This window comes from Octopus sinensis, linkage group LG1 (genome assembly GCF_006345805.1).
Source record: "Octopus sinensis linkage group LG1, ASM634580v1, whole genome shotgun sequence".
NCBI classification, from domain to species: Eukaryota; Metazoa; Mollusca; class Cephalopoda; order Octopoda; family Octopodidae; genus Octopus; species Octopus sinensis.
In genome coordinates, this window is record NC_042997.1 from 137,768,434 (window position 1) to 137,793,505 (window position 25,072).

Consider the following 25,072-nt stretch of genomic DNA (forward strand, 5'->3'; position numbering starts at 1 on the left):
GTTGAACTTAAAAATGGTCTATGACTATTTAATTTTTTCCCACTAGGCCGCTGGTGGCAAAAAGAATTCTACAAAATTTTTTTCACCACCCTATATTGATTAATTATGAATTTTCTGGTTAATTCCGTAATGGAATCGATGGCTTATATTTATTTGCTGCCGATAAATTTGGCGCGAGTGCGACGATTTGAAAATTTTAGGTCAGATATTGCCTTGGCAGTGTCGGAAATGCCTCGTGAAAATATCTGTTCCGACTTGGCTATTTCTTGCTGAAGAATCTGAGGGCCTATGGAAGATTGGCTTGATTTAATTTAATCAGGTTAGTTTACCATTAAACAGCAGACGAAACGGTGCATCGTACAAGAAATTACAGGGTAAATGTTTTTTTTAATTTTCTCCTGTTTACGGAATTGATCTTTATTTGCGGTTGAAGCTTTGGCTGTTATTTCTAGTGGGTGAATGGCCTATTATGGCCGTTCCTTGATTGTTGATATATATATATATATATATATATATATATATTATATATATATATATATATATATATATAAGGGTAAATAAAGAGAGAGGAGGAAAAAGTAAAGGAAGATAACATAAAAAAGTAAAATGAAAGGAATTCAAAGAGAATAGTAGGTGCCAGTAGTATTTTTCTAGTTTATAGGGGTTGGGGAGGAAATCTAGTAGTAAGTGGTTGTGTCCAACTTATGGCTAAGGTCAGTGGTTGTAGAAATATTTTCAGCAATGGGAGTATGGGTGTGTAGGTAGTCATGAATGGAGAAACCAGTTGAATGCTAAATTATTTAGGAATAAGTGTTAGAATTATATATTAGGGGATTTATTCAGTTAAGGTTTAAAAACAAACAATTAACATTTATCTTTTAAAGTGATGAGGTTAGGTTGCTAGAAGAGCTACACAGGGGTATGTGTTAGTGATCATGGAGGTTTGTATTTGAGTGTTATTCGTGGAGGGTAAATTTACATTTGGATTTATGGAAGAATTTAAAAGTGCAGAAGAATTTGTGTTTACATGCTGTGAAGGCTTTGTTGTGTTTGTTAAGCAACTGGTGAGTTATGAGTTAAAATTTCGAGGGCTTCTTTTAAGTAGAGTCCACAAGTGGGGTGCTGGCCCTGATATGGGATACCAGAATCTATTAGAGCCCAGGAAAGTCTATATTATATTTTTCTATTAATTAGATGGTGTACATGGCTGGCTAGTGATGTGGAATTGCTACTCTCTTTATATATATTTATTTATTTATATATATATATGTAAAAGGGTGATAATGTCCAATCTTTCTGCTGTTTTCATGGCTATACTGTGTTCAGAATATTACCTTCTTGTCTGTATAATACAATACACATTCAATGCTTCTAAAAACTAAATAAAAAGTTTGTTTACATATGTTGTTGATACACACACAAACACACACACACACACACATATAATAGTGATCTGTATATCATATTTAAAGCATATATACTGTTGAATGTCTTCTAAACTGTGGTTTGTGTTGAGAAAACATACCTTATAGCTGTATAATGTTAAAAATCACAGGAATATATCAGCAACAGTGCTCTGCAGTGGCGGCGTAGGTGAATCCATATTTATGGTTTCCATTACTAATAAGGAATTTTTATTCAGCCTGCCAGCTGAATGCAACATCAGTGACCATTTATAGTTAATCACTGTTTAACTATATCTGGTTGCAACCAATTTTTGCTTAGCATGTGGTATCAGTGGTTGCTTGCCATTACAGTAACATAAACAAATCAACAGTGGTTGTTAATGCATGGTGAGGAATGCACAAAGACACACACATACAGATAACTGGTTTCCACACAATTTCCATTTATGAAAATTCACCCACAAGACATTGGTTAGCCAAGGGCTATAGTAAAAGACACTTTCCCAAGGCTCCATGCAATGGGAGTGAACCCAAAGTTGGGTGATGTCAAAAATCAAGGTTAATAGTGCTGTTTATTATGAAGTGTCAAAAAGTTTTGTCATACTTCTGTAACCTGATCAATAACACAATTCTATAGCATCTCTGTATGTGTTTAAATGGTTGCAATCACAATTGTATGATGTTATTGTTTTTTATTCCAATATCAGATCAAGTCACATGTTATTCCAGTACAATTTGGAGATCTTTATAAGTGATTATCTGTCTATTTTATTGACTGTCACTCCAATACTTTATCAATATCCCATACATATTATGTAGAGAGACTAACATCAATATATTGCATTTCACAGTAAGACATTACTTATTCATTGCAGAGATGCTGGGTATTCTAGAATTTTCTCTACTCTATGATGCTGATAATAATGCTCTGAACTGCACTGTGGTTAGAGGAAAGGTAAGTACTGAATGATTTTTCACACATTATTTTAAAACTCTTCACATAAAGAATGGAGCTTATTCAAATAACGAAGTGAGTCTTTAGAACTGGTTGACTAATTGTAGTTTATGTTAGCATGAAATGGGGTGGAAATATTAAAAGATGTTTTGTTTGTATGCCATGAAATGAACACCAGCCTAAATAGTTTGGATAATGCATCATATTTTAAATAAATGTGTGTGTGTGTGTGAATATATAGACCACAAATATATAGGAGGTATGAGAGGTGAATATATTCATTTAATCACTTGATATCCATGGGATTACTGCTGTTTCACAGCCTTCATCATGTAATAACAATTTAAGTGTATAATAAATTATTTTACATGCCTGCACCAATATGCATGCTACACATTGCACAGTACTATTGTATATTTACAAATCAAAGCAGATATAGAGGGCAATAATATCATAGTTATACCATTCCTACAACTCAAGATGCCTATACAAAATTATCCTTTGTATACACAATGTATGGAAGACCAGTAGTTGATAAAATAAGATTGGTATGGTCATTAAAAAATACATATAAATAATAAATATATTTGTATGTTATCAATTAAGATGCTGGATCTAGATTTAGGGAACTGACTATTCTTAATATAAACAAAAGACAGGAGAGGGATAGAAGAAGCCAAGTACTTTAGATTAAATAAAAAAAATATTTTGAGAGTGTTTAAAATTACATGTAAAAAACAAAATAAAATATAATATACATAAATTCAGTAAATCCAGTAGGGAACAGACAGCTGGAAATATAAAAATTAAACCAAGGGATAGTTTTCAACAACAGTTACTTTCAATTATGATTAAAAGGTCAAACGGCTTTCAAATGCATTCTGTCTCAATAAACTATATTGAAGTCAACACACCATAGCTAAGGGTAGATCTTATAAGCATTTACATACTAAAAAAAAAGTAATAATAATAAAAATAAAATCTGCACAAAAACACCCACATAGTTGTATATTCATATTCCTATTAATGTACATACATACCACACAGAGACAAACATTAGTACATGCACAAACATGTATACATATAAGTTATAAGCATATATAACCAAATGCATACAGAAGAACATACGCACAATATAAAAATATACACCTGCACAGTGTAAAAAATATGCACATACGAAAAATGTACGAATAGTAATATAGAAACATATACATATAAGCGTGCATGCATGCACACACATTACTGTGTGTGTGAGTGTGCATAGATACACTCTCAAATTGATAACACCTTTATAGGCATGTTCAACTGCACAAACACCCATAGACACAATATATATGTACATACGTATACAGAGACATACATATATATATATATACTCAATATTTATCCAATAGAAGATCCATTTTTCATCACCAGTCACAAATCTATCCATAAAGGGTAAAATGAATTCGTGAGAATGGAGAGAAAAGCAGATGTCAACTTGGGACTTGCAGTTGTTTTCGGACAATTCATGAAGCACCCACGTGAAGAGAAATACTGATGATAGTGGAAAAGGAACCCACACTCATATACACATAAACTCAAATGTGCTCCCATTTGAAATTACTTATGAAAACAAGCTCCTTATCAAAATTCTCTGTCCATCACAATTTTCTTGATCTTAACTATAAATCTTGAAAGGTTTTAACCTTTCAAGATCTCTAGTTAAACCTATAACCTGAAAGAACTAAATTTAGATTGTACTGGTTTATATAATTCATAAATTCTTTCCACATTGTGAAATTGATATTGTTTCTTGTATTGATCTAAATAACTAGTGACAAAGAAATGTATATATATTCTATATTTGTACTTTAGAACCTAAAAGCGATGGATATGAATGGATTCTCTGATCCATATGTTAAACTACATCTACTTCCCGGTGCTTCCAAAGTGAGTCTGTAACAATTTGTGCTTTACATATCTTCATAGATCTAAATAATAACAATTCTTTATTTTTATAAGCATATGATTTAATATCAAACATTATGGGTTTTAATTTAATTTTCTTTTCTTTAACAATGTACTTTAATCCACCAACTAACTGCCTCTTGACCAGCTTCCTACCTACTTTATTTAAGAAGCACACATTTCAGTTCTTTAAGGACAATGTATTTGAACCAAAGTCAAGAAGTTCTGTTGTAAAATGTTGATTAGACAACAATGTTTGATCATTCTAAAATATGTTAGATTTCAAGTTTACAAACTTATGTCTGTTTGGTGAAGTTGATTGAGACTAAATAATTTTTTTATGTCATTTTAAATCTATACTAAATCCTGATATTTTCTCATTTGATCTGGTGGGTGGGGGAGAATTTAAAATAAAAGCGAAAATAGGAGCCTTTATTCTTAAACTTTAAGTGCTGCTGTTACAGGTTCTAAATTCTAAATCTTTTGTAATAGAAAGGAAAGCTGAGCCTATAAGAAAGGCAATAATAGTAAACTGAAGATTGTTTTGATGGCAGAAAGTTGGCATAATTAATAGAGTACTAAACAAAATGACTTAGTTTTCTTTCTTCAGTATTCCTCATTCAAATCCTATTTGAGTTGACTTTACTTTTCGTACATCAGAGGTCATTGAAATTAATATCAGTAATATTCAGGGAGAAATTTACTTGATTATAATCATTCCCTTTGTCAAACAAAATCTTGATATCTTACTGTTTCTGTCTTAACTCCTTACTTTTGACACAGGCTAACAAACTAAGGACAAAGACCATTCATAAAACTTTGAACCCTGAATGGAATGAAACTTTGACATATTATGGAATTACTGAAGAAGATGTTGCCAAGAAAGCTGTAAGGTAATTTGGTAATTTACTTAATACATCTGAAGTTATATTGATTCATAGGTAACTATTCACAGGTAACTACACCTGTTAATTTGCTGCTGCTTGAGTCCTTATATACTTTGGTTTATGTGTGTATATGTTTATGTTTTATATGTTTATATTTTATAAAAATGTTTATGTCTTATAAGTACGTTTATGTTTTATGAGTACATTTATATTCATTGTCATCTGTTTGTCCAGGCTGTCTGTACTTGATGAGGACCCCATTGGCTATGATTTCATTGGAGAATATCGAATATCATTAAGCCAGTTAAAAAGAAACCAAACTAAGCGCTTTTCTGTCTTGTTAGAAGATCATCAACCTGTAAGAAAAGTTTATCAAAATTATTCAATATTTTCATGAAATCAGTTTTATGAATCATTTTGTTCCTATGTATTTGTGTATAGTATGATTTTATTACTACAGATACAAAATTTGATTTTCCAGAGCCTTTCGTTCAAAAGCCTTTATTGATTACTGATTTTTCTAAACCACATGTGGTTGCCTTGGTCATCACAGTCTAAACACATTTTAAATTGACTTAAATAATTAAATGAAATACAGATGTCTGTACATTAGTATAAATGATACAAGTTTATTAATACTGTACTGTGCAAGATACCAGTAAACTAGTCTGGCAACCACGGGAGTTTGAAATTCCTGCTTGTAAATTAATTTGGCTTATAAGAGGTTCCAAAGCATCAGTGTCTGGAAAGTAGGTGTTGTACTTGTAGCACTGTTGCATCATTGGACACTGAATCCTTGAATTTATTTGGGCTACATTTCAAGCAATAAAATTTATTAATTTCTCAAAAGCATTATTTAACAGCGATGAGATATTGCAATGTTAAAACATGTTTTCCTTTATCTTTTATTCTTTTACTGGTTTCAATTATTAAACCGAGGGAATGTTGGGGACATCATTTTCAAAGTGTTCTTAGTTGATGATATTGACTACTATTTATATTAGTCAGACTGGTGTTCTCATCTTGATTGTTGCTTTCTTTACATTTCAGCTGTTGTATGCTCCATTTTTCTTCATGGGTCTTGTGTTGAACTGATTATTGTATTGGAATTTTGAACCTAACCCTCTATTTGATCCCATGGGAGTACACTGTTCTCATTCTGCTCTCCATGTTTTGTGACATTTTTTGGCTTCAGTTGATTTTTGTGAATTCATGTTAGTGCCTTGCCTGGGATTGAACTCAGAAACTTTAAGTGACTGCACTACATAGAGGTTCTGAGCTCAATCCCAGTCAAATGTAATTCACAAAAATCAGCTGAAGTAAAAAATGTCACGAAATGCAGAGAGTGGAGTGAGAACAGTGGGTTAGGTTTGAAATTCTTATACAACAACCAAGTTCAACACAAGGCGCCTGAAGAAGGCAGGAGCATAGAACAGCTGAAATTTAGTGAAAGCAACAATCCAGGTGAGGACACTGGTCTGACTAATATAAACAGTATACATAATATAAATTCCTCATCTCAGAAATGTAGAATTGTGTGCACATTGATGTAAATATGTATGTATAATTTTGCATACTGAAATTAATAATACCACAAGAAGTTTTCCAAAACAGCTCTTATCATGGGAGTCATAAAGAAAAAAATAAATCTATATTCTTCTCTCATACCTCCTGACTTTATACTATGTATGTATGTATGTATGTATGTATGTATTGTATGTATGTATGTATGTATGCATATATGTATGTATGTGCGTATGTGTGCATGCGTTTGTGTGTAAGTATGTGTGTGTATGTTTGTATGTTTGTATGTATGTGTATATATATATATATATATATATAATATATATATATATAATATATATATATATATAGATGTGCATGTGAGTGTGTGTGTATATATATATATATACTCCAGTTCGATTCCTCCACTTTGCACATTTTCCCCAACCTACCCATCCCTTCTTTCAAATGAGTCCACAACCTACGTGGCCTCCTGGTCTACAGTTTTTTCCTAGCCCCACCTTCCAGCCCGGCTCATTCCCCTGCTCCTGCCCATGCTGCTGCACTTTCCCCTCCCTCTCCAACACCACCATTCTCACAGGCACCCATCATCATTCCTATCATATTACTGACTCCTTCACCTACACTTCTAGCAATGTCATTTACTGCATCTCCTGCTCTTTCTGTCCTTCTCTGTACATTGATCTAATGGGATGCCATTTGGCTGACTGGTTTGCAGAACATCTCCAAGACATCGGACTCAGCAACGACAGCCCGGTCTCATGCCATTTCCACTCTACCACTCATTCATTACAACACCTATCTGTGTTCGGATTGTCTTTGCACAGGGGCCATCCAGACTCCCACCTTCGCTGTGAACAGGAATTAATCTTCTCTCTTCACTCCTTTGCACCACATGGGCTCAACTCCCCTCTCCTCTTCATGTGATTCCCCCTCTCTCCTCTCATCCTCTCACACCCACTTCCTCTCTTCCCTCCCACCCACCTCTCCTCTCCTCTCTTGTCCTGACACCTACTTCCTTTCTTCACTCTAACCCACCTTCTGCCTTCCACCCTCTCCTTTCATTGTTACCCCCTCCATCCACACCCCACCCCATCCCACCCCACCCATTCCAATCCCACCATCCCTATATATCCCAATCCTACCCCTACATCACCCCCACACATCCCACTCCTACATACCCCACCTGCACACCCCAAACCCACACCACACCCTAACACCACCACACTACACACCACCACACTACACACCACCACACTACACACCACCACAACACAACACACCACACATCACCACACCTCACCACCACACCACATCGAACCAACCTGCACACACTAGCATTGACCACCTCCGAGCACCCACACCACACCATATCACACCACCTTCCACACACTAGCACTGACCACTTCTCAGCACCCACACCATCATCCACATACCTACACATGCACACACCCACACGTCAAGGTTACCTGCCCCAATCCACGTGCACACAGTTACACACTCTCACATACACATGCAAGCGCACCTTCATTTTGGGATCACCACTATTTTATTATCTCCCCTTCTTCCTAGCTCTCCTGTCTGACCACCTCTGTCCAGCCATCGTCATGATTGACTGCTAGCTCCAAAAGTTTTTTTTATTCTCTCTGTTTATTTTCTCGTGTTCCTTTCTGTTGAAGAGCGTAGACTCAAAATGTAAAAGACTTTCTCACCTTCCCGAGTGTTAAACTAATACACTTGTTGTTTATACACCTGTCTTCATCTTTTATTTTTTTGTAAAAAGATATTTTATTTATATATTGTTTAAAAGTGAATTGTTGTATGTTTGATTGTTGATGAAATTAATTTAATATTTGTATCAGTGATACATCCTAATAATAGATAACTATTGATATGATATAACTGTGAAGTTTCACTAAGCTTACTACTGGTTACAATCTTGCTTCAATGTTAGCTGAGTTATCAGTGCAAAAAAAAAAAAAATGAATATTTTAAAGAAGGCTTTGATTCAAACTTTTCAGTTATCATTAATGAGTATTAGAAGCAGGTTAATTATCTCTTTATTAGTTTCATGATGATATGAAAGCATTTCTTCCAATTTATATAATTTTTCAGCAATTTTGGTTTATAGTCCTTTATACTTCTTTCACTGATCTAATAATAATAATAAAAAATTGAATCAAACAAAGTTAAGTGTTATTTTAAATTTCCTTTAATTTATAATAATTCTAGCTTGAAATTAGTGATAATCAGTCAGTTGAACGAGGAAAGATTCTTCTGTCACTTTGCTACAAGCCATCAGAACAACTTTTATCGATTGGAGTGGTGCGATGTGCCAATCTTGCAGCCATGGATTCCAACGGTTATTCTGATCCATTTGTGAAAATGTAAGTTTTTATTACTATTTATCCTCATCTTGTTTGTTGTTAACACAACGTTTCGGCTGATATACCTTCCAGCTTTCATCAGGTGTCTTGGGGAATTTTCGAACCTGTTATTGTTATTGTTGTTGTTGTTATTATTATTATTATCATTATCATTGTTGTTATTATTATTATTATTATTATTATTATTATTATTATTATTATTATCATCATCATTATTATTATTATTATATTATTATTATTATTATTATTATTATTATTATTATTAAGGTGGTAAGCTGGCAGATTTATTACCATGCCAGGCAAAATGCTTAGTAGCATTTCATCCGTCTTTACATTCTGAGTTCAAATTCCATCGAGGTCAACTTTTCCTTTCATACTTTTGGTGTTGATAAAATAAGTGGCATTATTTACACTATTTACATTTGATGGATATTTGTCCTCATCTTGTTTGTTGTTAACACGTTTTGGCTGATATACCCTCCAGCCTCCATCAGGTGTCTTGGGGAAATTTCGAACCTGGAAGGTATTTTTCAATGTTATCATTATTATTATTATTATTATTACTATTATTTAGGTCACTGCCTGGAATTAAACTCAGAATGTTGGGGCTACTAGCCTACGCTCTTAACCACTATGCCATATGCCCATGGGCAATTATGGAGTGAATTTTTAGGGCTTAAAAATTTAATATTTTTCTATCCTTCCTTAATACCGGTTCCCATATGCAATTCATATCTGCACTCGGTGCTGCTTCTTTTAGTTTTCGTATTTTTCAGTGGTGTTCTCTGTCTATTATTTTAACTTCATCCCACAGGGGGAGGTGGTCTCCATTTTTTCATACGTGATCAGCTATACCCAATCTATCAATATCTCCTCATGTCAGAGCTTTCCGATGTTCCTCTACCCTTATTTTGAGGGAGTGGCATGTTTCACCTTTGTATAACCTACCATAGCTGCATGGGATGGAGTACATGCAGTTTTTGGTCATATTCTCTTCTGTTGGAGGTTTTACCCGAAGGAGATATTTGCAAAGCGTTGTATTTCCTTTGGGTAAAACCACCAATAGAAGAGAATATAAATAATGTAAAATAATGTACATAATTCCTCATCTTTTAAATATATAACTGTATTAAAATAGGTACCAGTTGAGTACTGAGATCGATGTAATCTACTATCCCCCTCCCCAAATTTCAGGCCTTGTGCCTGTAGTAGAAAGGATTATTATTATTATTGTTATTTCCAAATACAATTTCATGTCATATTTTTGGATAGTTTTAGAATAGGTTTGCATGATATTTCACACTCAATTTCTTGATTAATTTATGTCTTTTTTTGTTTCATCCACTTAATATTTCTTTAGTTATAAGGTAGAAGTGATACCAGATGCTAAAGTATGTTGCACAGTGTGTCTCATCTAGGACACAATACATAATGCATTGCTACAATCTGAATGGACGAACCAATGATCTTTTGATGAGGTTATTACTCATCTTTGCCATACAATCTCTTAATTAGTTTCAAATTTTTGCACTAGGCCCGCAATTTTGGGATTACATTGACCCTAGTGTGCAACTGGTACTTTTTTTATCAACCCCCAAAAGAATGAAAAGAATGAGTTGTGACATCACTGGTGCCAAGCTGTATCAGCCTTTGCCTTTCCCTTGGATAACATCAGTGGCATTGTAGACAGAATTTGAACTCAGAACATAATGATAGAGGAAATGCAATTAAGTATTTTGCCCTGTATGCTAAGGATTCTGCCAGCTTGCCACCTTCTGCAATTCCTTAAATAGTATTTTGCAGAGAGAAAGGGGTGTATAGATAGACAGTTAAAAAACATAATAGATTAATAAATGATTAGTAAAGACCCTCTTCAATCATGATTGACTATGGGATTACACATGAAGACTTCTCCTTTGAAGCACAAGGCTGGGCAAGGTTGTTTGTGGAAGACCAGCAATCATGCATGCATATCAGTTTCCCCTCTCCATGTTATAGCTTTGTTAAGCTATATGCAAACTAGTGGAGACAAGAATACATTTATCAAAGGTTTATTACTTTACGTACATCAGGGCTTAAGTCATCAATCATTTCTGTTTAGTTCACTCAGATTCATTTCACACTCACTGTTGACATTGTTTTGTTTTCCTTCTCCTACCAGAAGTCCTTTTTTCTGCTGATCAACTTCCTAGCTAGCCTGTTGCGAAGTTTCTGTCTACAGTTCGTCTGTCACAAATCCTACCCTACAATGCCACTGATGTTGTCCAAGGGAAAGGCAAAGGCTGATACAGCTTGACACCAGTGATGTCACAACTCATTTCTCCAGCTGAGTGAACTGGAGCAACGTGAAATAAAGTGTCTTAATTAAGAACATATCACACAACCTGGTCCAGGAATTGAACTCACAACTTCATGATTGCAAACCCGATACTCTAACCAATGAGCCATGTGCTTTACAATAAATGATTATGAATGAGTTAATAAGTGGTTGATAACAGTTTATTGTACTTCTGTTTTGTTTTGTTTTTTTGTTTTTTGTTATTTTTTTAAATATTTCCTTCAGATATTTGAAACCTGATCCAGGCAAGAAATCAAAATTTAAAACAGAAACTAAGAGAAAAACACTGAATCCTGAATATAACGAAGTTAGTATAAATTCATATTTCAAATCCTTTTATTTTCTTTTACTTGTTTCAGTCCTGTGACTATGGGGAAATAGAAAAAGAAACCGCAACTTATAAGTTACCCTGATTAGAGCCAAATAATTAAAACAGTTAAAAGAATAAAAGAAAATAATAAATTCATAAAGTGTGTATTGTCAGTGAATAACTACAATATATCTCAGGTAATTTATTTTATTAACACTGGGAGAATGAATGGGAAAAAATCAACCTAAGTTGGATTTTGAGTTTGGAAAGTAGAGAGAGGAAACTGAATATTATAATTCATTTTAGACTGGTGTTTCTAGCAAATTATTACTCGTGATTTTCAGGTAAAATAAATCGAAGCTTTTGTATTTGAAACTGGGCCTTTCAATTTGTTTTTGTTCAACAATGTTACTTTACCCTTATAACATCTGAATCTATTTTATTTGCAGATATTTAATTATAATATCCGATATAATGAACTCACACATAAGACATTGGAGATAACTGTGTGGGACAAAGATATTGGCAAACCTAATGATTTCATTGGTAAATATTATTTTTGCTTTTTGACACTTTCATAATCATAGTCTTCAGAGGTGCACAGTGTGGTGATCATATTACTGACAACCTAAACAGCATCTGGTAAAAGTTACATTAATGACACTGTCCATAATTCTCTAAGCCAGCATTTTCCCAACCAGGATTCATTAGAAACCTAAGGTTTTGTAAGAAATAGGAATATACAGGCTATTTGTAAATGCATTTTAGAGTAATTTTCATGTTCTATTTTTACCCCTGTAATTTTATTGTAAATGCATGACATAATCTGTAAGATAGGAAAATCTTGGCATCTTAGATAGTATGGAGATCCAATGAAAAAAATTACCTATTTTGGGGGAATTATAAGGGGATTTGATCTAGATTAGGTTGTGGTTAACATGAAATTTCTTAAAGATTCTTGTCATATCTGATGGATGGAGCACAATCAAACTTATTAAAGAGTTTTATAATTTGCTTAATCACCCATGAAATTTAAATCTAATTATGAAAAAGGTTAATAAAGATATGAAATAATTCACTTTTTAACAGTTGAACTTGAAGTAGAAAAGCCATAAACAATACCATGTAAATATTAGTTTCAAATTTTTTGTACAAGGCCAGCAATTTGGGGGGAGAGGAGTAAGTCAATTAGATTGACCCCAGTGCTCAACTGGTACTTATTTTATTGACTCTGATAGGATGAAAAACAAAGTTGACCTCAGCTGAATTTGAACTCAGAGCATAAGGGACAAAATGCCTCTAAGCATTGTGCCTGGCATGCTAATGATTCTGCCAGCTCACTACCTTATAGCATGTAAATATTGGGTTAAAAAAAATCTTTTTGGATAAAATAAGTCAAATGCTACCTGTGGAGAGCCTTTGAGTTATTTCTATGCAAAAGCTTTTTTATTCCATTTACATGCTATTATTTATAGCTTTTCTACTTTGAGTTCAACTGTTAAAAATGAATCCTTTCATGCTCTCTTGAAGTTTCATAACAAAAATATATATTATTTTTTATGTAGGGGTTCCTTGTGATTTGGAATTTATTTAAAATGTTCCTCATGAGTAAAAAGAAGAGAAACCTCTGTTCTCAGCTATATCTATACCAAAATTTGAGCTCAATTCTTTAGCTGGCAAAACATTTTTATATCATAAAGTGCTTTCACTGCTTAGAACATGAAAATGCTCCACCTCTTTACAATATATTTACTACTAGAATAACAGAACTACTACACAAGGAAGTATTTTTATGTGGAAGATGGTGCAGTACCAGAAATGCAGTAAACTATTTTTCTGCCAGAGGTTAATACTCTATCAGTTTGGCTGACAGCAATTTTCCAACAGAATCAGACATTCTAAATGACATTATAAAATATTCTCATTGATTGCCAGATTAGACTGGAGCCTGGTGCAGCCTTCTGGCTTCCCAGAACCCCGGTCGAACCGTCCAACCCATGCTAGCATGGAGAACGGACGTTAAACGACGATGATGATGATGATGATGATTGAATGGTTGCCATTATAGTATGGTTGAATAGTTGTCATTTAATAAGGTCATCATGCTTATGTCATTTTTTGTCATGCTTGTATGAAGAAAATGATTGCAAAAATACAATAAAGTAAAATATTGATGAGCTGTTTTGCATCCACATACCCCCTCACACATCCTAATCACATAATATAATGTTAACATTACAGGAGGACTTGAATTTGGAAGTCAATCCAAAGGTGACAAATTACAACACTGGTATGAAATGTTAAGAAATCCTGACCAGAAAGTTGAATACTGGCATACTCTAACTCCAGATTTTTGTCCATGAAAGCAGATTTTGCATCTGGCATGGCATTGTTTACAAAGTGAGTGAATTTAGCTTTTGTATGTATTTTTTACTTTAAAATAATCATCCTCACCCACTTTTTTTTAAAATGTAAACAAAAGTTAATGCAGGTATACACTGAACTTAAAGAGTTTATTTTTACACCAATAGGACCTTGTGAATAATAAATTTAGAGCTCCAGAGAGATGCAGTGATGTGTTAAGAAGGACTGTACTTAATCATTTAGCCTGGGGCTAAGGAGAGAGATATTGAGAAAGATGTAATGATATCAATGTTATATAATCTAATCTCTGATGATATGAATGTAATTTACTAAAATGAAATATAGAATTTATTCTTCTGTAATTTTTCAGTCAAAGTTACCACTTTAAAAAATTCACAGTTCTCTGTTCATCATTGACAGTGTAATCACATCTGTAGTATAATGTATGACAGCTACTCTTTATTTAGTCCAACTGCTGTTTCAGTAGATCTTAACTCCCTCCCCATATGAAAAAAAGAGACATAGGTGTTTTGAGTCTAGTTTCAAATATTCATTTATTCTTCTTAGTAAATTTTTAATTCCCTCTTTTATCTTTTATATTTATCCTTTTTCTTCTTGATTACTTAATGCTATTTGTTTTGGAGATGTATTTGCCAGACAACTGATTTAATCTGAGACGATGTTTTGAAACTAAAATGATTGTAGTGCAGAAGACACATATTAACCATTCAAAAATGCACAAAGAGTGTTAACTTCACTCAAACATATGTTATTTTGTACACGATGCCAAAGTTTTCATTATGCAAACTGCAACCTGTTCTCTGACAGTGTACTCATGTCAATGACACAATTACACTGCAGTGTAATCTTGTCAATAACACCTCTGAAATTCCATTAGCTTCAACAAGGCTACTAAAATTCTGAAGAAAACTTTTACTGGTTGCCTGAAGAAGATAACAATTATGCAACAATTTCACTTATGTTATTAAATTAATATAATTAAATATTCCCCCATCCCTATGTACTTATTTGACATGCTCTTTTTTTTTCAGATTTTATTCTATGATTGTATTTATCTAACAAAGCAATAACAATGGATGTATTTAATGTTTATATTTCCTACAAAATTTTAATTTTATAGCTAGTTATTCCAAGCAAAATCTATGGTATGTATGGAATCATAAATGTTGTCCAGAAGGTATAGTCCAGCATTGATCTCAGATATTGTTGCAATGTAAAATTAGTGGTAATTCCATGTGTTGTTTGTTGTATTGTTGTTTATGCTTTCATTGAATTTATTTTTTGTGTTTCTTTTCCTCTCCTGCTTTTGTTGTATTGTTCCAAAGATTATCATCTTACTCAAAATATTTGCTTTTCACTATTATTTTTTGCTTTAATATTTTTGTTCAATGTTTTTATCAATATTTTTTTAAAATGAAATTACATTTAAATGTTGTTAACTTTTGTAGGTATTTTTTTACTTTGAAATAATCATCCTCACCCACTTTTTTTTTTAATGTAAACAAAAGTTAATGCAGGTATACACTGAAATCAATAATAAGTGATTAACTTTATGATAATGATAGACTATATAATATTTGTGATCTACTGGTCACAAATATTTACTTCATTCAATAAAATCTTTTCATCATTTATGCTAATCACACTTTTGGAAAGGCATTATTATCATAACATTCAGTTAACCATCTACTTACTACAATTAATTTTGTCAAAGACACACCACTAAAGAATTCCTCTTTATACAGAGCATCTTAAACAAGTCAGTCTCACAGGGTTTATTCTTCTCTAACCCTTTAGTATTTGAACTGACAGTATCCAGCCCAAATTTGTTTTATGTTCTAACTTGTCAGATCCTGCCTCTCACACCAACTCTATAATGTCACTCTAAAACCAAACAATCACTTCATTGAAATATCAACGCTATGGGATGATTAATTTAAAATGATGTGAATAAATAATCATTACAATTGAGAGAGTAATCTGTATGCCCAGGGACTAAGGTGTATCCAGAGTAGAATATAAATTAACATTAGGAAGTTAACAAAGTACTCATCAATTAAACAATGGTATTTATTGCAGTAAACTTTTCTCAAATAATTCTAAATGAGATGGAATTAAAAGTAAAAGATGTGGTACTGTGAGATATTGATTCAATCCACTGCAGATACACTAATTTTCCAATTCATGCAATACTATGAGGGGATATGAACCATCAGCCTTTTGATTAGTTGTAAACTATGAGCCAAAAGGTTGTGTTTGCATAAGCATAACATTTTTAAGGTGGTGTTATGCTTATGCAAAATGATTCTTGTTTGATTACGTGTAAGCTGCAGAAATGGCCAAAAGAATTATACTAAGTGTACAGCTTCATGTTTATGAGCTCAAATTTCACTTGAATAAACAATCTTTTTATCAGTTTGAGTTAAAATTAAATCAATTGTAGATTAGAGTTGATTTTATGGAGTTTAATCTTTATTACTCTTCCTTCTTCACCTAAACATATAAAATAACATTAAAAATTGCTCTTACAGCATATTATTTCACTCCTAATATAAAACCATCAGGAGAGATTATAGGCTAAATATACACTTGCTTTTTAATTTAACACTGTTTGCTTCATTATAAATCTAGTTATAAATTTATAAAATCATTATAAATTTAATAATTTAATCATTATAAATGTAATTACATCACCACTTTTGACAATCCAATGTATTGTTGCATTTTTTAATAAACCCTCTGTTTTGGTCCTCTCCCCACACTTTTGGTGACAGGTATAGCTTTTTTTACACAATCTGTAAACTAACAAAAATTATCTAATAATGTACTTAAATTCAGTATGTAGCTAATGCTTTGTTTTCTACATAAGTATTCTAAGCAGAATTTGCTCTGAATATATCAATGGATTCTTTTCTCCTCTCTTAACTGTTTAATATTGTATTTATATTTATATTTTCAAATGTTTTTTACATTAAGTTTAACTTATTCTGCAAATTTGTATATTGATGTTTTGTGGCCTATTGTTCTTTCTAATGGTAATTATTCCCTTTTATAATGGTTGATGATATTTGTTATTCCCCTCAGTAAACTTACATGACTACAAGTTTATAGACAAATTTGCTTCAGTTGTTTAGTCTTTACATGGTCATTCAACTTTCTAGAAACAAAACCAAATCTCTTTTAAGTTACACCCAGCTGTCATACACACACACAAAAAAAAAAAAAACAGGACACATTAGCTACTGTATTCCTGTACATTTAAAAAAGAGAGAGTGATCATGATTGGCATGTTCAATAAAATAACCTGGAGTTGAACAGTAACAACCCAATTACTGGTATTTAAATATCTACTTATTAACACTTAGTTGATAATTAAGCATTTCTGACAGACAGAACATAGTAATTCTAATCAAATTTCTCTATGTCTTCACTTTTCCCATCACCTACACTGTAACTTTCTTCCTTGTCCCTGCACTAAACACTTGGAACTAAATCTCTAGAATTATTCACTCACATCTTATTAAACAAAAACCTATGCTAATTCAAATATTGCTTTAACCACATAGAATTGTGTAACAATCTCTTTATTCAATTCCTGATATCCTTTGTAATACATATGGTGCTTGGTTCATATTTTATAACAGATTAGCAAATATTTAACTTTTACTTTTGCATGTAAATTCTTACTGTTGTTTATTGTTGTTGCTGATGTCAGTGCATCAAACAGTTTAATGGAATCCTACAAATGTTATGCTTTGCACTGATATATAGTAGTAATATTGTATTTTTCTGGCTGTAACAATGCAGTGCTTTGATTTGAATGGTGTGGTGTAGAAGTATAGTATTCTGAGTGAATTCAATAATGTATTTTACCAGCACCATATTAAAGGCACTCGTGCTGGTGCCACATTAAACACACTTGTGCTGATGCCACATAAAAGCATCCATGCCAATATCACCTAAAAAGCTCCCAGAATACTTTGTAAAGTGGTTGGCATTAGGAAGGGCATCCAGCTATGGAAACCATGGCAAAACAGACAATTGGAGCCTGGGCAATTCCCTGGCTAGTCAGCTCCTGTCAAACCGTCAACCCATGCCAACATGGAGGATGGTCATTAAATGATGGTGAATCAAGTGAATATTAACCTGCCTCCATCATCATCATCATCATCATCATCATCATCATCATTACAACCATTTAATATCTGTTTTTCATGCTGGCATGGGTTAGATCGTTTAACAAAAGCTGATGAGCAGGGAGGACTGTCAAGCTTCAGTGTTTTCCTTTGCTTGGTTTCTACTACCAGATGCCCTTAACTAATGCTAACCACTTCACAGAGTGTATTAGGTGCTTTTTACATGGCACTGGAACTAGTGATGTCACCAAGTAACTCACAAGATAAGATTCCACAGCTGTGGGGAGATGGCTTTATGCTATGTGATGAGAAGACTGTTTGATTTGCTTGTGTTGTGAGTTGCCTTCCAGAAAAACCAAATCGTTCTTCATTGATGCTAATTTATGGTATCAGCAACAACATTGACAAATAAAATCAACCTGAACACATATGAAATCTTTAATTACCATATATTATCAGTAGAAGATTATTTCGGATACATTATTAGCCCTATTCCTGGGTCTTACTTCACTAATTACATCATTATTTTCAAAATAATTTGAAGCCAAAGCAGATTATTTTAATAGAAATATTATATAAAAAGGGTTAAAGAAACTATTTAACAGTTATATTGAGCAGCAAGTATCTATCTCATCATCATCATCATTAAATGTCCTTGTTCCATGCTGGTATAGGTTGAACGGTTTGACAGGAGATGATGTGTCCAATGAGTGCATTGTGCTTCAGTGTCTGCTTTGGCATAGTTTTTTACCACTGGATATTCTTCTTAATACCAACCACTTTACAGTGTGGATTTCACAGGGTGATTTTTTTGTGCTATGAGGGGATATGAACCATCAGCCTTTTGATTAGTTGTAGACTATTAACCAAAAGGTTGTGTTTGCATAAGCATAACATTTTTAAGGTGGTGCCATGTAGTTCACAGGACTATGAGCCCTAGTGTAGGTTGGGTGTCAGCTTCAGACTAGGGGACATGGGAATTATTTTGAGGGAGAAAGGGATGCAAAGCAGGTTCTTGCTGAGGGATATGCATGGCTACTCACATCTAGTATGGGGGCAAAAAATTATAGTGTATCATTTAGAAAAGGGACACTCTCTCTCTCTCTCTCTCTCTCTCTCTCTCTCTTCTCTCTCTCTCTCTCTTCTCTCTCTCTTCTCTCTCTCTCTCTCTTCTCTCTCTCTCTCTCCTCTCTCCTCTCTCTCTCTCTCTCTGTGGATGGTATGGCTATCAATGCACTATACTTTGTACCTGGGAAAGGTATTGGATGGGCACAGATGGAATGCCTTTCACTATAAGTATGTTTAATCAAGAGTGACCTGGGACTAAACAACTAAAATAACTGCAAACAAACAAAGAAGCCTCTTTTTCATTAACCAAAATGCTAAAAGTTGAATCTTTAAAAAAAGGACACATTGGACAGTATAATCTATGAAATACAAACAGATAGGATGGTCATAGCTGTAACCCCTTTTATTGTGTATCCAATTAATGCTAACCTGGAGCCAAACAACAACTAGAAGACCATCTACATCAGGATTTCTCAACCATTCTTTATCTATGGACCTTTTTGGTTACTATTTTATTCCAATGAACCCCCATAGCCATTTAGTGTTTAAAAACTAGCTTTATAGAAACTTCACTCAAAATTCCTATTTTGTTTTTCATACATTAATTTGCATAGGTTGAACTATGTAAAATGTTAGAGAAAGAAACCTACTTATTTCTTGCAATATATGCCAATATATACATCGAAAGCAAAATTTTTTAGGGGTCCTTAAAATACTATTATGGATTCCCAATTTACTATTTTGTTATATGGACCCCAGTTGAGAACCACTGCTCTATATGGTCAATTCACCTGCTATATATAACAATGAAATCTCAAACAAATTGCACTCTACCACTTTCAAAAATGAAGGATATATTATAGAATGTAGTCTTAGATGCATAAAAACAGATAGGCATGGTTGAAGGCTTTCATGATGGACTTACACTCTCAAAGATGATGTGGAACTAAATAACTACTATGTTTTGAAACAACAAAGAATTCCCTACGTCTGTGATTCTTAACCTTTTCTCAGTAATTTACTTACTCAATTTGATAGATTTCATCATCTATAAGCCTACATTCATTCAAAAATATACACTATAGAATTGCTATATCATCATCATTGTTTTAATATCTACTTTTCTATACTTGCATGTGTTTGATGGAGTTTATTGAGGCAGATTTCCTACGGCTTGATGACTGTCCTGTCGCTAATCTTTGCCTATTTCCAAGAAAGACATTTCCCCATAGCTAGGCATGTTTCACAAACTATTGGAGATGATTGACATTTATTCACCACAATCACACAAACACATACACACACACACACACACAGAGTCAATAAGGATAATGATATGTGTGTGTTGAGGGTGGGACCAGGTATGGATAAGGAGTTTGTTATGTCATCATGTTTTCTTGGGTTCTATCTCACCATACAGTACTTTGGGTAAAAATCTTCTACTGTTTTCTTGGGCTAACCAATGCCTTATAAATAAACTAGATGTAAACAGTATAGAAGGCTGTAATGTGTGTGTGTGTGTGTGTATGCGCGCGTATGTGTGTATGTGTGTGTGTGTGTGTGTGTGTGTGTGTATATATATATATCGTCATTATTATCATCATCATCATCATTTAACGTCTGGTATGGGTTAGATGGTTTAACTGAAAACTGGTAAGTTGGGGAGCTGCACCAGGTTCCAATCTGATTTGGCATGGTTTCTATGGCTGAATGCCCTTCCTAATGTCAATCTCACCAAGAGTGTAGTGGGTGCTTTTTACATGCCACTGCTTGGATTTTTTAAATCCCTTTTTTTCTTTTATATATATATGATATATAAGAAGAAAACATGGATTAAAAAAACCCAGCAGATATCAATAAAGCACTCAGTTTCAAACAAATCTGGTTAATTATATCAAACAACCAGACATCAATAAAATGCACATCAAAGGTAATTCCTCATGTATGTCATATATATTTAAATATCATTTAGAAGAATTTCGTGAGATTCAGAGTATTAGACAACAAAAATACAGATAGAGAAAATCGCATCTTTAATTGTTGAATCCACCATACAAAGCTGACAATCATTTCTTTTGTATCAACATATTTAGATACAGAAGATATCATTCAAATTAATATATCTGAAAATACATATTAACTCAACATTTTCAAGGTGATCCAAAATTAGTTAAATTCAAAGTGAACTAAGAAAATATTTTCAGTACATGAATGCATATAAAAAGAACATTAAGAAGAAATATAATCTAAGAAAAGCTATTTTTGTATTCAACTCTTGGCGACATCATTGGATAACGAAAAAATAAAGATGTGAATTTTATGCTATGAAAGTTGGAAACGGAGATTCTATTTCATGACAATTATCTATTTATTGAATATAGAAAACTTTTTTAGAAAAATTATGCTTAAATAATATATAAAAAGCAATGATAATTAAGAACTGAAATATTTAAATACCTGAAATTTGTGACAATATTTCATTGTAAAATACCTATTAAAATTTGATAATATTAATTTAGAAGTAATTATATAATATATTTCTTCAAGGCAAAGATCACGTGTAGAATTACCAATATTGTACAACAGTAACTAATAATGGACCACTTTAACTCTTACTTCATGTTCTTATCTTTAAAATCCCAAATGCATTTACTAAGATTTTTAGAATTACTTTTTCTTCTATACTTAAATGAATGAGAATGATTATGAAATCTAGATTTCCAAGTTGTAGCAAATGAACCTATGTGATAATACTTGTAATCCCCTGTTATTACCTTACATGACTGAGTAATTAGAGCATTGGGCTCACAACCATGAGGTAATGAGTTTGATTCCTAGACTAGGCTGTGTGTTGTGTTCTTTAGTAAAACACTTTATTTCACATTGATCCAGTTCACTCATTTATAGAAATGAGTTGTGACATCACTGGTACCAAGCTGTATCGGCCTTTGCCTTTCCCTTGGACAACATCGCTGGTGTGGAGAGGGGAGTCTGATATGCATGGGTGACTGCTGGTCTTCCATAAACAACCTTGCCTGAATTGGGACTTTGCTACTTTATGTATGTGGGTATACCTATAAATTTTTATATTTTGCATGAAAGCATTCAGTGATGTTTGTTAACATTCCTTGTCAAAAAAAAATCATCCTTTAGCTTTGCATATTCTAAGACAAGTAGATTTTTAAAAAAAATTATTGGTTGAAAGCAGATAAGGGTTAACAACAGGAAGGACATCCAACTGCAAAACAATGTCTCAATATTATGTATTCATCCAACACATGCTAGCATCAAAAATTGACTAATTTCTGGCTTTCTACCTAAATTAGATACTGTTATAAAGAACAGGATCATTACAGTCTCAGACAAAATGCCTTGCAGTAGATTTCTAAGGCTCTTTTTGTTCAGTGTTCAAATCCTGATGACATTATCCTTTCAGGGTCAATAAAATAAAGCTCTTGTTAAGTATTGGGGTCAATATGATTGACACCTTTGTGTTTAAATTAAATATTATTATTATAATTATTATTTATTAAAGCAGTGAGCTGGCAGAATCTTTAGCATGCGAGGCAAAATGCTTAGTCTGTCATTATGTTCAGAGTTAAAATTCCACCAAGACCAACTTTGCCTTTCATCTTTTCAGGGTTGACAAAATAAGTACCAGTTGAACATTGGGATTGATATAATTGACTTACACTACCATCAAAATTGCTGGCCTTGTGCCTAAATTTTAAAACATTATTATTATTATTATTATTATTATTATTATTATTATTATTATTATTACTATGATGATGATGATGATGAAGATGGCAAGCTGGAAGAATTGTTATCATACTGGGCAAAATGTTCAGCAGCATTTCATCCAGCTTTATATTCTGAGTTTAAATTCTGCCAAACTCAACTTTCCTTGTACTTTTCAGGGTTGATTAAGTAAGTACTAGTTGAGCACTGGGGCCAATGTAATCAACTTATCCCCTTTCCACAAAATTTTAGGTCTTGTGCCTATAACAGAAAGGATTATTATTATGAGAGTAGTGATCAGGCAGAAGTGTAAACATGCTGGACAAAATGTTTAGTGACATTTCATCCATCTTTACATTCTGAGTTCAAATTATGTCATGGTTGACTTTGCCTCTAATCCTTTTGGGGCCGATAGAATAAGTACTAGTCAAACACTGAAGTTGATGTAATTGACTAGTCCTCTCCCCTAAAAAATTCAGGCCTTGCATCAATAATAGAAACTATTGTTACTGTGCTATGAATACATGTTTCCATGTACCATGCTTTTTTTTTTTACAATCCTGTATTATTTACACCAAACACAATGGAACTGCTTCTAACTTAATATCATTTTTATTTTTCAGAAATCAGATTTCCTGTGCAGATGTCAAAATATTCATCAACTCCTTTTTCTCTCTTTACATTTTTTTTCTTTTAAATCATACGATATCATTGTTTCTTTATTTTATTACTGAGAAAATTCCATTTTCTGTTTTAATATTGATTTTTCTAATTTTTTAAAAATCAAAAACTCTATTTTCTTCTGAAGTATTACATAATATTTTTCTTTTATTTCTATTTTGATGAAAATGCCACTTTTAAAAATTTATTTAATAATCTAACATTATGTTTCTTGTATCATTAAGAATTATTGTGCAATTTCTTTTATTTCCTATGAATTTGTTCCAGACATAAGGCAACCCAATCTTTTTAAAGTTACATACTTACTTTGTTGACCAAGTACTGTGTTTTGTTGTATGATGTAATACTTGCTTGCCTTGGGAAATAGCATTCTTATTATATTATATATGAAATTATGGTAAAATTTGAACAAATTATATAAATTAATGCATAACAGTATGTGACTGATATCTCTCTTGTAACTGTCTATCGGGTAACCCTTATGTCCCACTTTGTAACCATCATGTTGCTATTGGGTAATTGTCTGTTATGTGTCTACCATGTACTGACCTGTCATAAAACTGTTTGTTATATCACCTGTCATATACATGTTTGTCATGTGACTAAGCTGTAAAGCTGGTGTTATGTCATTGTCATGTGACCACTTGTCATGTAATCGTGTGTCATGTGACTTATGCAATCATTTGTGATGTGACTTCCTCATCTACTCTACTTGTTCTATAGTGCTCTGTGTATCCCAGAATCTACAGGTAACTGTAGAATTACTATCGTGTGATTGTTTGGCATAAAACTCCTTGTCATGAAGCAGTCAAAAGACTATCAATAATATCATTCTTTCCTCAAGTTAATGAAACCTTATCTATACACATTTCTTACTGTTAGAATTCTAACATTATTATTATTATTATTATTATTATTATTATTATTATTATTATTATTACCTTGGGGCTTCTTGGTTTTTAGCTATACTGTTTTAGTGCACCATTTGATATTGTCTCCAGAGCTCTGATGATCACAGGTAGAGTTGCTGTTCTTAGATGCCACATTTTTTAGACCTCTATTTCAAAGTTCTGTTTACTCACCTTTCAAATGTTTTTACAGAAGTGTTGCTGTCTTCTGGGATTGGAATACCTATTAACAGACATGTTTTATCATTGTGATTTTTTTACCACAATGTTTGGTCTATTCGCCTGTATAGCACAATCAGTTTGAATTCTAAAATCCCAAAGAATGGTGATGCCTTTATTTTCTACTAGTTTGGTAGGTTTATGTTCCCACCAGTTCTTCTCATCTGGGAGTCCAGA

The 25,072-nt window shown here is 32.9% G+C and overlaps 1 protein-coding gene across 8 annotated transcripts in view; it reads left to right on the top strand.

The window, feature by feature from the left end:
• The window catches only part of LOC115210843 (rabphilin-3A), a 266,359-nt gene that overhangs the window by 239,537 nt on the left and 1,750 nt on the right, over nucleotides 1-25,072 (top strand). For 7 of the 8 annotated variants that reach the window (XM_036505145.1, XM_036505143.1, XM_036505140.1 and 4 more), the window contains 8 exons: nucleotides 2,282-2,361; nucleotides 4,219-4,293; nucleotides 5,095-5,204; nucleotides 5,433-5,556; nucleotides 8,955-9,109; nucleotides 11,673-11,754; nucleotides 12,207-12,303; nucleotides 13,999-14,157. In XM_036505145.1, the coding sequence (XP_036361038.1) occupies nucleotides 2,282-2,361; nucleotides 4,219-4,293; nucleotides 5,095-5,204; nucleotides 5,433-5,556; nucleotides 8,955-9,109; nucleotides 11,673-11,754; nucleotides 12,207-12,303; nucleotides 13,999-14,120 (845 nt within the window). In that variant the 3' untranslated portion in view covers nucleotides 14,121-14,157. Of the gene's footprint in view, nucleotides 1-2,281; nucleotides 2,362-4,218; nucleotides 4,294-5,094; nucleotides 5,205-5,432; nucleotides 5,557-8,954; nucleotides 9,110-11,672; nucleotides 11,755-12,206; nucleotides 12,304-13,998; nucleotides 14,158-15,262; nucleotides 15,471-25,072 lie in introns of those variants that run through there. The other variant, XM_036505141.1, reaches the window with a different exon arrangement.